Genomic DNA, 16745 nt, shown 5'->3' with positions numbered 1-16745 from the left:
TTAGGACTCACTCCCACCCACTCCTCCTCCAGTGGAACTGGAGCACAGGGCCTGTGGGGTGACACCGGCTGTACAAAAGCATTCTTATTTAAGGATTCCAATTCTTAAATAAGGGAATCAACAATTGGAGAGGGGGAGGGTGTGTTTTTCCTTTTCAGCAATGGTTCAAGCCAGCTATAAAATTTTTCCTTTTTTATACTATAGTTCTATATGACTCAAAATCATGTTTAGAAAATTTCTAATAATGGAGTAAAATGCCTTTTATTTGTGATCTAACTATTGACTATCTGGCACCCGCTGCCAGACTTCCAACCAGTGATCAAAGAAGACAGCCAGGGTCATTGCTGGGGTCCCACATATCCATCACCTTCCTCTTTCTGTGAGCTCTAGGTTGACATACAGATATGACAAATTGTTTGTTCACCGGTTAGTTAATCCCAGGACTCGAGAGGCTAAGGTAGGAGGATCTCAGATTCAAGGCCATTGTGGGCTAACGTAGGGAGACCCATTCCACATTGGATGGCAGAGATCTGTAATATTCTGTCCAAACAAGGGAGACAAATATTAATGCAGCTAGTATTCATGGAGTCAAACGACATTCCATCTAAATACAACCCTGGATGCTTAATTGAGAGGATAAATCAAATAGCATGCAAACTCTAGTTTAAATGTGTATAATTAATTTGAATATATTCAAGTTATATATAAATATGTTGTTTTATACATAAACATAATTATCTGGATTCACGTGGTAAACACCATGGTAGAAGACGCTCATCATTACTGATAAATTTTATTCTTTATGTCTCCAGTATGTCCCCATATTATTTCCTTCTTCTAATTTCCTTCTGGTATTTCTATTTAAGTAGCTTCCCAGTTTTCCCTCTTTCTGTTATCAACTGCTTTTCTTCAATTTCTTGAGCACTTTTTGTGATCTCTGTACATATTTTAGCCTTATAATCTATAAAGCAGTGTCCTTCATCTTCAGTTCTGCTAGCCATAGTGCCAGTCACCTGTGGTTCAGCAAGCAGGTGAATGCAAGCTGGGCACAGTGGCACACCCCTATAATCCCAGTACTCAGGAGGCTGAGACAAGAGGATCGCAGGTTCAAGGTCATCCTCCTCAACTTAATGAGACTCTGACTCAAAATAAAAATAAAAATTTAAATTTAAATTAAAAAAAGCTGGGAGTAGCTTGGAGGTAAAATGCCCCTGGGTTTAATCCCCAGTATCACAACATATGAGAGAGAGAGAGAGAGAGACAGAGAGACAGAGACAGAGAGAGGAAAAAGAAGGGTAAATAAGATATTTAAAAAAGAGAGAACCAAAGACCATATTCACATAACTTTCATTACAATGTACTGTTATAATTGTTCTGTTTATTATTACTGTCATTAGTCTCCTATTATGGTTGTTATACTTTATCCTAGGTATGCATAGGAGAAACAGCGTGTACAGGGTTGGGCACGGCCCACAGTTCCAGGCACCCACTGGTGGTCTGGGAACATCCTTGGTGGATAAGGGGAGATGACTATATTACTATTTCTCTAACATTGTCTCAGTAATTTCTCTCCCCAGAAGTCTTACACATAATCCAAGAGTTTTTATACTTTGTAAAACATGTATATATGTTTAATAAGATACATTTTTAAAACCACAGAAAAATTATTTGGTTAAATAAACAGAAATGCTCACAAAGTTCATAAAGACATTACCCACCTGGTACTTCTTTGTGAGTTGACAAGCATAGTTGTCTTATGATTCCAGATGGGAACTCCTTAACTGATGAAACTAACCCTAAACTGGACCTCTGGAAATATTCCTAAGCTTGCTTATGTATGTATGTATGTATGTATGTATGTATGTATGTATGCGTGTATGTACGTATGTATTTATTTATTTTTGCAACTGGTGATTGAACCCAGGGAGGTTCTACCTCTGACCTAGATCCCCAGCTCTTTTTTTTTTTTTTGGTGGCATTGGGGATGGAACCCAGAGACACTCTACCTCCTGAGTTGCAAAGGGCCTCACAAAGTAGCTGAGGCTGGCCATGAACCATGATCCTCCTGTCTCAGCTTCCCGAATGCTGGGATTGCAAGCGTGCACCACCAAGCCCAGCTGATCCCTGGCTCTTTATATTTTTTATTCTGAAATAGAGCCTCACTAAGTTGCTGCAGTTGGCCTTGAACCTGCAGTCCTCCTACCTCAGCCTCCCAAGTACTGGGATTCCAGGTATGCGCCAACAAGCCAGACTCCTAAGCATTTTTTAATATTATACAGTCACATTTAGTAGGCACTCTGCTCAATACGCGCTGTACTAACCATGTTCTTGAATGAACTTGTTAGTGCTCATGGAAAATCTTGCACAGATAAATGCTGTTGGTATCTTTAGTGCACAGAACAAAACTGCATGTTAGCTAGATCAGGCATCTTGTCCAGCTCCCTCAGGAGCCAGCATACAGCATCACGGACTTCAACCCAGCCTTAGACCGACTCTAGAGCCATCCAAATGATAAGCGGTGTAAGTGGGGAGATAGGTAGGCAGACGGAGAGATGGAGAGATAGATAGGTAGGTAGATGATAGATAGATAGATAGATAGATAGATAGATAGATAGATAGATGATAGATGATAGATGATAAATATATGATAGATGATAGATGATAAACAGAGAGATGATAGATGTTAGATACATAGATGGATAATAGACAATAGATGATAGATGGATAGATAGATGGATAGATAGATGATATATGATAGACAGATGATAGATGGATAGATGATAGATAGATGATAGATAGATAGATAGATAGATAGATACAGACATCCAGACAGAGACAGCAAATACTCCTTGCCTACCCTGTCCAATGCACCATTTTGTAGCAGCCCAGAGTTCTGCACTTGCACACTGGGCAGGTCAGCAGATGGACAATCAGCGGGGTGCAGACTCCAAAGCCAGAGTGAGGCTGCAGAGCTCACTGTTCTGAGGTTTCTGCACAACCTCCACAAGCAGTTAGCGGCCAAATGCATCCCATTTTACTGAGCATGATGTGGGTAAAGTTGCTCTCCTTGGTTGCAGAATTTTGTCTCTCCCCTTTCCTAGTTGCTGAGCCAGAGACAACTTCAGATGCTCCGGAGAAAAGCTCTCTCTCCTCTCAAGACCTTCCTCAGCAGCCCACCAGTACTGGTAAGTGTGGAAATTACTGAAACTTAAGCAAAAAAAAAAATCTGCTTGGGAAGGCCACTTTTCTAGTTTTAAGGATATTTTCTAGTTTAATTTTAATATGATCGTCCAGCACCCGGTCCAGCTGGATCCAGCTTCGTGGTGTCCTGGAATGGGGCCACAGCAAGAGGACAGACCTGGTGGGATGGGCTTGAGTGGCTGAACACCGTGTCTCTTCAGTGCTGTTTTGCTTGAGATACGTATGTACACACACACACACACACACACACACACACACACACACCATACAAACACGTGTACACACAATTGTGAGCTTGAATTTCCTCTGTGGTGAAGGGCAAGGTTGGATTCATTTATTTCCCTGTCTAGAACAGAGCAGACAGAGGCAAAGGCTTGGCACCACCACGGAGCGCAGAAGCAGGAGGGGGTCTGCCGTGGGGAACAGCCTCATTTATGTAGCAGGCACAGGACGCTTCGCTGTGAAGCGCTCAGGCCACTTTCAATGACAGGATCAAAGAATTCATTCATTTATTTATTTATTGCAGTGCTGGGGATGGAACCCAGAGACATTCGACCTCGAGCTACACCCTCTGTCCTATTTTTTATTCTTTATTTTGAAACAGGGTCTCACTGAGTTGCAGAGGGCCTCACTAAGTAGCTGAGGCTGGCCGCGAACCGCGATCCTCCTGTCTCAGCCTCCCAGCTGGGATTACAAGTGTGTGCCACCACGCCCGGCCTAGGATAGAAAAATTCAGAAAGCCTGTGTTTACGATTCCAAGTGTTTAGACAGTGACTCCATTAGATGGTTAACTTGGGGAAAATGATTTTATATTTCTTTTAACTCTGTGTTTTACCCATCATAGTATCTGGCATAGCAGTTGCCCGGTGAACGCTGTGAATAAATTTGTTTGGTGTTTTGAGCGAGACAGTGAGGAAGGCGCAGATTCCTCCACATCCTCTGTTTCTTGTGGGGGCTGTGTAATAACCTCATCTGGTGAGATAAGTGTTTTCAGATCATTAGCATGCTCAGAGTTCTGAGTACCAAATTGCATTTTTAAAGCGTGTGTCCTGAATAATATTTAAAAAGAAATGTTTGGAGGGTTAAACAGTGATAAATACAACACATGCTGTACGGCTTCTCAAGGGCAATGGAAATTGAAAATATTATGAAGTGGAATGGCCACGGCATTTGCTTTCATAATCCAATATTTTTAAACGTGTTTAGAATCTAGTTGTCTCTAGATTGCCTTGAAGCACCACTAAAAAACTCAATTTTCTCCTCTGATAAACCCTACACAACATAAGGTTTGAGAAATATGGTTTCTAAAATTCCTTTCAGCTTCCAATTTTCTGTGACTTTTATTAATGCCAATAACACCCAAGCTCGAAGAATGAGATGTGTCGTTCCCATAAGGTTCCACATGGTGGCGCTGTGTAATGGGCTACAAAGATTTTGAAGGGGAGAAAAAAGGAATTGGGGTAACAAGCACCAAAAAGCCATCTCTTATTTCTATTATTTGTTTACATCATCGTGCATTCTATTTCTAAAGGAGAATCCTCCCAGAGCTTGCATGACATGGAGACTATTTCAATACACAACGCCTTATCTTACGTGTTTCTGACTGTGGGTTTCTACCTGCAAGCTCGGGAGGCAGTGAACACCGCAGTGTGTTCAGTGGTTATCTCGATGCATCCTAAGGGCCTCCCCCCTAAGAGCCCTGATCAGGAGGACAGTATGAAGTGAAGCCTCAGAGTTGAGGCTTTGGCCTTGGGGAAAAGACTCGGCTTCGATGTTGGCTCTGACACTTATTTGTAACGAGCTAACTTCTCAGAACCTGGTTTCCTCAGAACTGCAGTGAGAAATAATATATACCAAGTGCTCAGCTCAGGGCCTGCCACAAAGTTTACCTACAAAAAAGAAAGGCAGCCAGGCACGAAGGAGGCTGAGGCAGGAGAATGGCAAGTTTGAGGCCAGCCACAGCAACTTAGTGAGACCTGTCTTACGGTAAAACATAATAAATAATGGCTGGGGACTTAGCTGAGGCAGAGCACCCTGGGTTCAATCCCCAGTGCCAAAAAAAAAAAAAAAAACTTTTTAAATAAAAATACAGAAAAAAGGAGTTTTGCCATTTTTACAAGAAATCAATAGTTCAAAATGAATTAAACTAGACACAAAAAGACATGCTGCAGGATCTCTCTCACATGTAGCAGCTAATAAAGTCGATCTAAAAGTAAAAGCAAGCAGGACAGCAATTACCGGAGTCTAGAGAGCAGGAGGCAAGGAGGCCAAAGGGAGGCTGGATAACAGGCACCCAAACACGTAGATAAGAGAAATAAATTCTAGAATTCTATAAGACAGTAGGCTAACTAGAGTTTGTATTGACCTATTACATATTTTATGAAAAACTAGAAGAGAGGCTGGGTGTGCTATTGCACACCTATAATCCCAGTACCGAGACAGGAGGCTGAGACAGGAGGATCTCAGCTTCAAGGCCAGCCTCAGCAACTTAGCGAGACCCTCAGCCACTTAGTGAGACCCTGTTTCGAAAATGAAAAATAAAAAGGGTTAGGAGTGTAGCTCAGACATAGAACAACCCTGAGTTCAGTCTCCAATACCAAAAGGAAAAAAACTAAAAGGTTTCAAACAAAAGAAATGATGGGATAGAAATGTTAATTACCCTTATTCAGTTACATACCTTATAATTATGTGTGTGCAATAATTATGTGAACTAAAAAGAGAAAATAAAAATATTTTAAATCAATAATAAAATATTAATTTATTCTTTTAAGTACAAGCCACTTGACTTCATTTTCAAAACTGCTTTGGAAAGAGTATATATGGTTTTATATGTAGATATAGTCTTAGTACATTTTATGCTTTTATAACAGAATGCCATAGACTAGGCTTTTATAATGAATAGCTCATGTTTGGGGCCACATCTAATAAAGGCTTTTTGTGTGTGTGATACTGGGGATGGAACCCAGGGGCTTTCTGCCTCTGGGCCACACTCCCGTACCTATTTTATATTTTATTTGGAAACAGGGTCTCTTAAACCAGCTGAGGCTGGCTTCGAACCTGCGCGATCCTCCTGTCTCAGCCTCCCAAGCGCAGGGATTACAAGCGTGCGCCACCACGCCCGGCTAATAATAAAGGCTTTTTTTTTTTTTTCTTTTGGTAGTACTAGGGATTGAACTCAGGAGGTTTTTCACCTCTGGGCTACACCCCCAGCTCTATTTTATTTTATTTTTTTAATTAAAAAACAGGATCTAAGTTGCTGAGGGTTTCGTTAAGTTGCCGACCTAGCCTTGGAACCGATGCTCCTGGTTCAGCCTCCTAAATACTGGGCTTACGGGTCTGTGCCACCAGCCCAGCTGCTGTGGACTTTCCTGCTGCGGCCGAGGGTCGGAGAGAGCAGGGAGACGGCCATTGGTGAGGAGGCCGCTCTGCAGTGATGGCCTCGGCCGTGCTGAGCCGAGCCCTGAGCCCCGAGGCCTCTCACAGGTGTCTCGGCCCACACGTCACCATCACCATGAAGCCTCCGCACGGTGCTCAAGCCGCATACCGCGATGTCTTCCTTTCTTTCACCTCAGTCTCCATCGTGGACAGTTCTGGAGCCGCAGAGGCTGAGGAGGAGGAGAAAGAGCCCGCCACGCCACGCCTCGCCCCGGCCGCCGGTGAGGTCACCCCGCGCCTCGGTGACCACGGGCGGGTGGCCGCTAGTCGATAAGCCCCGCGGCCCCTCCAGGGGTCGTTTTCTCGGCCTCTCTGCCCTTCTTTACTTCGCACTCTTGTCCCTTCTCTACTGAGTTGCTTCCTGACCCGCTTTGCCCGGGCCTCTTTTTGCCAACCACATGTTCTCTGGATTCATTCATCCTTCTCTGCTGACTTCTTAGGTGTGGATAGACCCCGAACGTTCTGCTTCGTCTTTTGTTCCTAGTTCCTAAAGAGTTATCCCAGTGCCGAGACTGCGCCCATTGCCTGTGGACAGAACATTCTTCTAAGCGCCAATCCCAGTTCTGCTCCATTTTCTAAATTATTTCTAGCTAGGTTTTCTGTTACCTCCACAATTCGACATTGCTAAAAATCAAGCCGCCCCTATGCCCACAGAATCAACCTTCCAAAGCACCACAGAGCCCCAAGCCTCGTTTCATCCTTTACTCCTCTGTGGGTAGGACCCCCACCCACATCTAAGCCCCCAAATTGAGCCCTCATCACCTCCTGCACGAGGTATAATAACTTCAGCGTCTAGCACCTATTGTCAAAGCACCCCTTTACACACTGCAGACCTGACTTCTGAAAAACCTTTGTGGCTTCCAGAAGTCTAAGACAGTGTGAGCTCCACATTTCCATAAAGTGAGCCCCACCCCCCGCAGCCCTGCCTCTAGAAAGCCCCTTCAAGATACACATTTCACCCGGGCGTGGTGGCGCACGCTTGTAATCCCCGCGCTTGGGAGGCAGAGACAGGAGGATCGCGCAGGTTCGAAGCCAGCCATGCAGGCTGGCTTAGGAGACCCTGTTTCCAAATAAAAAAAATATATATATATAAATAGGTCTGGGAGTGTAGCCTGGAGGTAGAAGGGCTTCCAGGAACCCCAGTACCACACACACACACACAAAGGGCATTCCTTGCAGCCAATTTGAATTCCCTGGCTATAATTTAAGTCGGTATTTTTTGCATGCTTTAAATCACTATTTCTCCCCCCCCCTTTTTTTTTTTTTTGCCGTACTGGGGATGGAACCCAGGAGCATTCTACCTCCAAGCTACATCCTCAGCCCTATTTGTTTTTTCCTTTATTTTGAAACAGGGTCTCCCTGAGTTGCAAAGGGCCTCACTACGTAGTAGCAACTCAAAAATCACTATTTCGTTGTCACTCTTTTAAAGCATTTGAAACTCGTCCTCCAGCACTGCTCTGTCTGTGCAGAGGGCGGGCGATGTGAGCACTCTCCCATCAGGAGCGAGGTCCGCTCCTTCCCTTCATCTTGGCCCCCATCCCATTGTACAAGTGCCGCAGTATTGTATACCCCTCTGCAACTGAAGAAACCCCTCATTCTGCCTAAAGCCCGCCATGTTCCTTGCAGAAGCCAACTCTCATTCCGGAGGACTGGCGAGGAAGAAGAGCGGCATCCTCCTGCTGACCTTGGCGTCCTTCCTCATCTTCATCCTCCTCGTCATCGTCCAGCTCTTCCTACTGAAGCTGCGGAAGGCACACGTGGCGTGGAAGAGGGGTGAGTGAGCAGAGACGCCGAAGCCACCCCGGGCCAGAGGACGACTCTGCCCGTGGAAGCTTTCCCATCGGCCTTGCCCGCGCTAGTTGACCAATGCCACTCAAACGAGCAATTCTTTGTTGTCCAGTGAATGTGGCTTAATGGATTTCTGGGGGCCATGATCAATGAATGTGTGATCAGCAGACATCCATCGGAGTGGCTCTGGGAATTGGTGCTAAATTATAGAGGCTTCTATTAGCAAAGGGAGAGCTAATATATCTGTTCATTCAGTAAGCACTCACTAAGCTCTACCTGTAACCCCCGCCCTTCAGAGGCTGAGGCAGGAGGATCGCAGGTTTGAGGCCAGTTTGGCAACTTAACAAGATCTTGTTTCAAAAGAAAAAAATGGGGGGTGGAGTGGGTGTAGCTCAGAGGTAGAATGCCTGGGTTCAATCCCCAGTACCAAGAAAGAAAATAAATAAGTGAAAGCATGCATTGAGCACCTACTGTGTACAGACACTGTTCAGGCTCTAGGGACATGTCTGTCAGCAACACAGCACAGGTCCCTGCTCCAGAGGACTTTATATTCTAGTTGTGGATAAAGGCTGAATGTAGCAGATGGCTTCGGTCCCCTTCCTCCTTTTCAAGGATGCACTCGAGTCTCACTAACCCATAATATGAGTAGTTTTTCTTTATACACTTTAATAAAAATAAAAGTTGTTGTTAGAAACAAAACAGTATTATTCCACCAGTATAGAAGATGTCTATTACAACACAAAGACTGAGCACACGTCGGAGCTAGAGTGGACCTTAGGAAGTATTCACAGTAATTATCTAACAATTCATTTCCCAAACGTGTCACTAGTAAACTTGCTCTCTGTTCATGTGTCTGCCTTGTGCCGTCCACACAGCAGGAGCAGGTGTGGCGAGCTCCTGCAACGCCGCGCTGGAGGGATAAAGCACACCTAATTTGGAGGAGACAACACGTGTACCAAACAGGAATAAATGCCAATAATACTATACTGGATGCTCTAGTAGAACAAACTACACTATTGAACTAATTTCACCGCAGCCTTTTTCTTCTTTTTTAAGTTTTTTTGGTACTGGGGATTGAATCCAGGAATGTTCTACCTCTAAGCTACACCCCCAGCCATTTTTTTTTTAATAGTACTGGGATGGAACCCAGGGCCATTGTACCTCTGAGCTACACCCCCAGCCCTACTTTTTAGTCCTTTTTATTTTTTAATTTTAATTTTAATTAATTAATTGTTTACTTATTTTGGTGGTACTGGGGATGGAACCCTTCTACCTCCGGGCTACACTCCCAGACCTATTTCATATTTTATTTGGAAACAGGGTCTCCTAAGCCAGTAAGGCTGGCTTCGAACCTGCGCGATCCTCCTGTCTCTGCCTCCCAAATGCGGGGATTACAAGCGTGCGCCACCACGCCCAGCCTAGTCCCTTTTATTTTTATTATTTATTTATTTATTTATTTAGGCGGTTCTGGGGTTCCTGGAAGCCCTTCCATCTCCGGGCTACACTCCCAGACCTTTTTTTTTTTTTTTTTTGAAACAGGGTCTCTTAAGCCAGCAAGTCTGACTCCGAACCAGCACGATCCTCCTGTCTCGGCCTCCCAAGCGTGGGGATTACAAGCGTGCGCCACCACGCCCGGCTGGCTAGTCCTTTTTATTTTTGAAGCAGGGTCTCACTGAGTTGCAAAGGGCCTCGCTAAGTAGCTGACGCTGTCCGTGAACCGCGCTTCTCTGATCTCCGCCTCCCTAATGCTGGAATTATAAGCGTGTGCCACCAAGCCCGTTTCCCTCAGCCCTTTTAATTTTATTTTGAAACAGAGCCTAAATTGCTGAGGATCTTTGCTAAGTTACTGAGGCTGGCCTTGAGCCTGTGATCTTCCTGCCTTAGCCTCTCAAATCCTGAGATTACAGATGTGCGCCGCCTCCCTAGGCTTTCGTTTTACTTCTTGCATGTGGCTACCAAAACACGTTAAACTACGTGTGGCTCACGGTGTAGTTCTGTGGGTAGAGCTGATCTAGCCACATCTGGACAAACACCACCAAGGACAGGCTATGTCCCAAAGCAAAACAATGCAACTTCTAATGGCTCTGACTTTCTTCAAAGCTTCCCTTTTTCCAGTTTAATATCTGTCTCTAGAGAGTCAGATGAACTTAGATGTTTGTGATAAGTAAAACTAGAGACAGAATCTGACTCCGCAGTCGTACCTGCCTGCACGCTAGGCAAATACCACAGCAGCGCTTCCAAATCTCTCCTCAATGATTCATCCCCTCACCCTTTCAGGACTATAGCAACTGTTCCTTCTCAAAGGGCAGTATTTGCTTCTATCTGTTGTCATTTGACTTCTGCAACTCTCTTAGTGCCTTGCAAAGTTCCTTTAGGATCCTACTAAAGACTGAAAAGCTGTATTGAATGAATAAGGTACAGGAGGGGCACGATAAGTCAGCCCCGCACAGTTATCGAGGCGTTATCCCCCTCAAGTGCACATTTCTACATATAAATGATGTATGGCTCCAGAAAATAGTGACGTAGTTTTCTTCTTCTTGCAGAAAATGAAATTTTAGAACACACTCTGGGAAGTTACCGATCGAGATCAAATAATGAAGATACCTCTTCCCAGGAGAAAGACGGACAAAGTAAGTCATTGGTGTGACTTGAGATGTGAAAGATGCGATTCAGTCATCAGGTGCCTTGAAGGAGAAGAGTCAAAAGTGTCAAAGCTTGCCTGAGAGCTAGAAAGGCAGTTTCCTAAGTCATCTTAAGAAGTTAAGGATTTGGGTGTGGTGGTGCACACTTGTAATCCCAGTACTTGGGAGGCTGAGACAGGAGGATCACGGTTCATGCCCAGCCTCAGCTACTTAGTGAGGCCCTGTTTCAAAATAAAGAATTAAAAAAAAATAAGGCTGGGGTGTAGCTTGGAGGTGGACTGTCCCTGGGTTCCATTCCTAGTACCACGCACGCACATACACACATGAAGAAGAGAAGAAGAAGAAGAAGAAGAAGAAGAAGAAGAAGAAGAAGAAGAGGAGGAGGAGGAGGAGGAGGAGGAGGAGGAGGAGGAGGAGGAGGAGGAGGAGGAGGAGGAGGAAGAAGAAGAGGAGGAGGAGGAGGAGGAGGAGGAAGAAGAAGAGGAGGAGGAGGAGGAGGAGGAGGAGGAAGAAGAGGAGGAGGAGGAGGAGGAGGAGGAAGAAGAAGAAGAGGAGGAGGAGGAGGAGGAGGAGGAGGAGGAGGAGGAGGAGGAGGAGGAGAAGGAGGAGGAGGAGGAGGAAGTAGTAGTAGTTGTAGTTAAGGAAGTTCTTCTTTAAAAAACAATCAGAAGAGCTGGAAGGAATGGTGCATGCCTGTAAGCCCAGTACCTGGGAGGCTGAGAGAGGAGGATTGCAAGTTTGAAGCCAGCCTCAGCCACTTAGTGAGACTCAGCAACATAATGAGGCTTTGTTTAAAAATGAAAAAATAAAAAGGGCTGAGAGTAGCTCAGAGGTAGAATGCCCCTGGGTTTCAAGCCTCAGTAACACACACACACACACACACACACACACACACACACACACACACACACAGTCAGAAAGCATTCTACTTTGGGAAGCCAACCCTGACTCCCGGCTGTCATTCAGTGACCTTGCCAGCTCCTGCCCCCACCTCCCAGCCCCAGAGTGTGCTAACATGCCTTTATCGATGAACACTTCCCACTCAATACTATAAACAGGTGTTTTAATTTTGTGACCACAATTCCCCTGCAGGTGACGTGTGGTTGGATATACCCCATTTTCTTGGATCCTAGCACAGGGCAATGCTCACAGAGAATGTTAAATTGGTATTGAATTAATGAATATGAGCTTTTAATTTATTCAAGCAGAAATGTTTCAGGTCTTTGAGGTGGTGTCATTATAATTCCTCAAGCAAAATAAGAATATGAAAATAATTTAGAAAGAAAGAAGAAAGAAAATTCTTTTTTTTCTTCTGTTTTGTATTACTGGGAATTGAACCCAGGAGCCTTCTGCTTCTGACCTACCCTGAGCCTTATTTTATTTTGTATTTTTTTATTAATTTTTATTTTTTATAAGTGGAACATATTGAGAGTGGTGTACATTTACATTGTACTTCATGCCCTTCCCTCTCCACTTCCCTCCCACCTCCAATAGAAAGTGTCCAGGTCAACCATGTTGTATTTATGCTATTACACATATTCGTATGTAGCTCCTCCACTGAACAACCTCAGCTTTCTTCCTCTCCTATCCTTCCACTCAAGCTTTGCTGAGATTTCCCCTCCATCATCTGGAGTCCCTCTGGTATTACCACTACTCCCTAGCTTGGGCATATTAGAGAAAACATATGTCCCTTCTCTTTCTGTGCTTGACTCATCTCACTTAACATAATGTTCTCCAGTTCCTTCCATCTTCTTGCAAATGCTATTATTTTATTTTTCTTTATAGCTGAATAGAATTCCATTGTGTGTATCTCCCATAATTTTGCAGTCCATTCATCTATTGTTGGAGATCTAGGTTGGTTCCATATTTTGGCTATTACGAACTGTGCTGCTATGAACATGGGTATGCATATGTTAACGTAAGTCTCTGATTTCAACCCCTTTGGAAAGATACCCAGGAGCGGTATAGCCGGATCAAATGGTGGATCTATTCCCAGTTTTATGCACAGGAATCAACTCGAGATGGATCAAAGACTTAGAAATTAGACCAGAGACTGTGAAGTTATTAGAGAAAGGCATAGGATCTACACTCCAACAGATAGGCACAGGGAGTAACTTTCTCAATAAGACTTCCAAAGCGCAGGAAATTAAAGCAAGAATTAATAAGTGGGATCTCTTCAAACTAAAAAGTTTCTTCTCATCAAAGGAAACCATCAAGAACCTAAAGAGGAAGCCTACAGAATGGAAAAAGATCTTTACCAGCCACCACTCTGATAGGGGGCTAATATCCAGAATATACAAAGAACTCAAAAGACAAAACAAACAACCCAATCAAGAAATGGGCAACTGAAATGAATAGACATTTCACAAAAGAAGAGATACAAAGGGCCAAGAGATACATGAAAAGATGTTCTACATCACTGGCCACCAGGAAGATGCAAATCAAAACTACAAACATAAAGTGGCAAACATAAAGAACTCAAACAACAATTGCTGGCGAGGATGTGGGGAAAGAGGAACTCTTTTACACTGTTGGTGGGAGTGCAAAGTAGTTCAGCCACTATGGAGATCAGTATGGAGATTCCTTAGAAAACTGGGAATAGATCCACCATTTGATCCGGTTATTTTGTATTTTAAAATATAGTCTTAGCCGGGCGTGGTGGCACACACTTGTAATCCCAGCATTTAGGAGGCTGAGACCATAAGATCGCAGTTCAAGAATAGCCTGAACTACTTAGTGAGGCCCTTTGCAACTCAGTGAGACCCGGTTTCAAATGAAAAAGAATTTAAAAATAGGGCTGGGGTTGTAGCTCGGAGGCAGAATGCCCTGGGTTTCATCCTCAGTACCGCAAATTAAATACATACATACATACATACAGTCTATGTTGCTGAGACTGGCCTCAAAACTGTAATCCTTCTGTCTCAGCCTTCCAAGTACTGGGATTATAGGCGTGAGCCACCATACCCAGCTGAGAATTCTTGATGAAGATCCATAAGGCTGGCAAGGTCTATTTTTTTTTAAGTTAAGAATTTTATAGATTCCTGTCTATTTATGTCCTCCATGCAAATTAATTTATTCTACCCTCCAGGAGCTGCAGGGCATGCAGAGAGCTATGTTGCTTAAGGCATTGGGTTTGGTTGAGGTTTCTGTGGGAAGCTGATGGGTTGAGGTGTGGAAAGCTGGTCTTTTACAATATCTCTGCCTTTTTTTGACCTACTGGAGTGTGAAACAAAAAGAAAGAATGGATACACTCACAGAAAGACAGATGAGGAGAGTTGACTCTGCCGAACCAGAGCGCTCACGCTCCAGGTGGAGTGCTGGGCCACAGGGCTTCAGGGGCAGCAGCTCAAAGAATGAGCTGGGTTGCTTCTGGTGCTACTTTTCAGAGGAAGCACAGGAGTAGAATTGTAACTCACAGTCATTAATTCATTGCCAATTTAACAAACATCCCATCCGAGCGTTGCCCTGTGCTAGGATCCAAGAAAATGGAGTATATCCAACCAACATCACCTGCAGGGGAACTGTGGTCACAAAATTAAAACCGAGGGAGTAGAATTGTGACCTTTAGCATCTCAGCTCATTGCCCTCGCAGTTCAGGTGCAGTGGTGGTGTACACCTGTAATCCCAGTACCTGGGAGGTTGAGACAGGAGGATCACAGGTTCGAGGTCAATCTCAGCAATTTAGTGAGACCCTGTCCTAAAATAAAAATAAAAGGACTAGGGGTGTGGCCTGTCTCCGCCCTGTGTACAGTTGTGTGGGTTTTGAGGAGTCAGCTCCCAGCCCTCTTTTCCCCACAAGCCTTCTTATTGTTAGTATGCAATTTTGCTGAAGGCAGTTAGGTTGCTTTCAGCAATACATGTGACTTTTTAGCAGAAATGTCTACATGTTTTATTCCAGATTTATTACTGTGTTGTTGATGCAGCAAGACTTTCTTAAACCGAGGTATAAGAATGCATTCAGGCCAGTTAGAGGCATGAGGGAATTTGGGTTCGATTTTATAAGCCAGTAGCATGTGGACCTAAAACCATGATGTTCAATCAATGTGTTTCATCTATTGAGCGCAATGTTGTTGGAAAGAAATGCTCATCTTTAGCATGCTTTTCTCTCAGCTTCTCACTCGAAGCAATGTGTGAACTACATCACACGGTTGTACTCAGAAGCAAAGACAAAGAGGAAGGAAAAGGCGCAGCGTTCGAAATTAGAAGGAAAGCACAGCCTTATCCCCGAGAGCATCGTGTAGCCCCTGCCAGAGGAGAGTGCCAGCTAGCCGCGTCGTCCAGGAGCAGCCTGTGGGAACAAGCGTAATTACCATGACATGAAAATATGTCCTTACGGTAGAAGACAGGACGATGTCTCCTGAGCTAGGACAGCAGCGAGGAGCAGCCACGGACAGGAAGCTCCTGGTTTATAATGGAACGAAAGGAAGGCCCTATTATGCCTGACACTACTTCAGAGCAGGAACATGTCTCTGAGCCTCTGCAGCGGGGTCAATGTGACCGGCTCATTTCTTGCCCCCAAGAGATACGCAGTTTTTGATACTGAGCTCTAGTGAACTACTTTAAACATTTTTTTTTTTTTTTTTTGGTGGGACTGGGGTTCCTGGAAGCCCTTTTACAAACTCCAGGCTACACTCCCAGACCTACTTTATTTTTGGAAACAGGGTCTCTGAAGCCAGCGCGGCTGGCTTCAAACCTGCGTGATCCTCCCATCTCCGCCTCCCAAGCGTGGAGATTACAAGCGTGTGCCACCACGCCCGGCTAAAAACAAAATTTTTTTAAGTCTTTCCTTCTGATCATGAAATAAAGAGATTCGAGGTAAAAAGTTCCTAAAGGAGAGCTCCAACCTCAGGAGGCTACTCTCAAGAGGGAGTTCCTGAGGAGACGTCACCAGGACATGGGTGTCAGCGCAGACTGGGCGCACAGTGAGTGAATCACCTGAGACTCATGCCCAAGACACCGGCTGAGAGCTCAAGGGAGGTCAGAGATAGACGTTCTTAGATTTTTCTTGCTAAATCACATGAGCTGACCTGATAGACAAAACGCTTAACCCAGTTTTTCCATGACAAAAACATGTATGAAAGAAAACAATGAGTTTCACTGGCCAATCATTGACCCATATGAATGATTTTTAGAAATTCTTTAATAAAGGACAGAATAAATATGTACCACTTTTCTCATGATTATTGTTCAGTCTATAGCTCTGCTTTCACATGTGAAAGTGACATGTGACATATCTCTTTATCTGTCAGTTTATTTAGGTTATAGCAAACTCTAGCATGATGAAAAATATTTCTCATGATTTGAATCTGAATAAACCAACTCTAAAATAACACATAAACTGAGCATGGTGGTGCACATCTGTGATCCCAGTACTCAGGAGGCTGAGATAGGAGGATCACAGGTTCAAGACCAGCCTCAATAACTTAGCAAGACCCTGTTTCAAAATAAAAAATAAATAGCCGGGTGTGATGGCACTTGGGAGGCGGGCGCTCCCCTCATTTGGGAGGCAGAGACAGGAGGATCACGCAGGTTTGAAGCCAGCCTCACTGGCTTAAAAGACCTTGTTTCCAAATAAAAAATATAAAAAATGGGTCTGGGAGTGTAGCCTGGAGGTAGAAGGGTTTCCAGGAACCCCAATACCACCAAAAATAAATAAATAAATGATAAATAAAATAGGGC

At 44.2% G+C, this 16745-nt stretch overlaps 1 protein-coding gene across 1 annotated transcript in view; it reads left to right on the top strand.

The window, feature by feature from the left end:
* CRTAM (cytotoxic and regulatory T cell molecule) overlaps positions 1–15307 on the top strand; it is a gene marked incomplete at its 3' end in the record, with an annotated part of 32453 nt that extends 17146 nt beyond the window's left edge. Inside the window, exons 6-10 of the mRNA XM_080715608.1 lie at positions 3012–3185; positions 6774–6857; positions 8263–8409; positions 10968–11054; positions 15177–15307. Coding sequence (XP_080571734.1) covers positions 3012–3185; positions 6774–6857; positions 8263–8409; positions 10968–11054; positions 15177–15307 — 623 coding nt within the window. The remainder of the gene's footprint in view (positions 1–3011; positions 3186–6773; positions 6858–8262; positions 8410–10967; positions 11055–15176) is intronic.
* Positions 15308–16745: the final 1438 nt, after the last annotated feature.

The sequence above is a fragment of the Muscardinus avellanarius genome (genome assembly GCF_963383645.1).
Source record: "Muscardinus avellanarius genome assembly, chromosome: 1".
In the NCBI taxonomy this organism is placed as follows: Eukaryota; Metazoa; Chordata; class Mammalia; order Rodentia; family Gliridae; genus Muscardinus; species Muscardinus avellanarius.
This window is presented reverse-complemented; position numbering and strand designations above follow the sequence as displayed.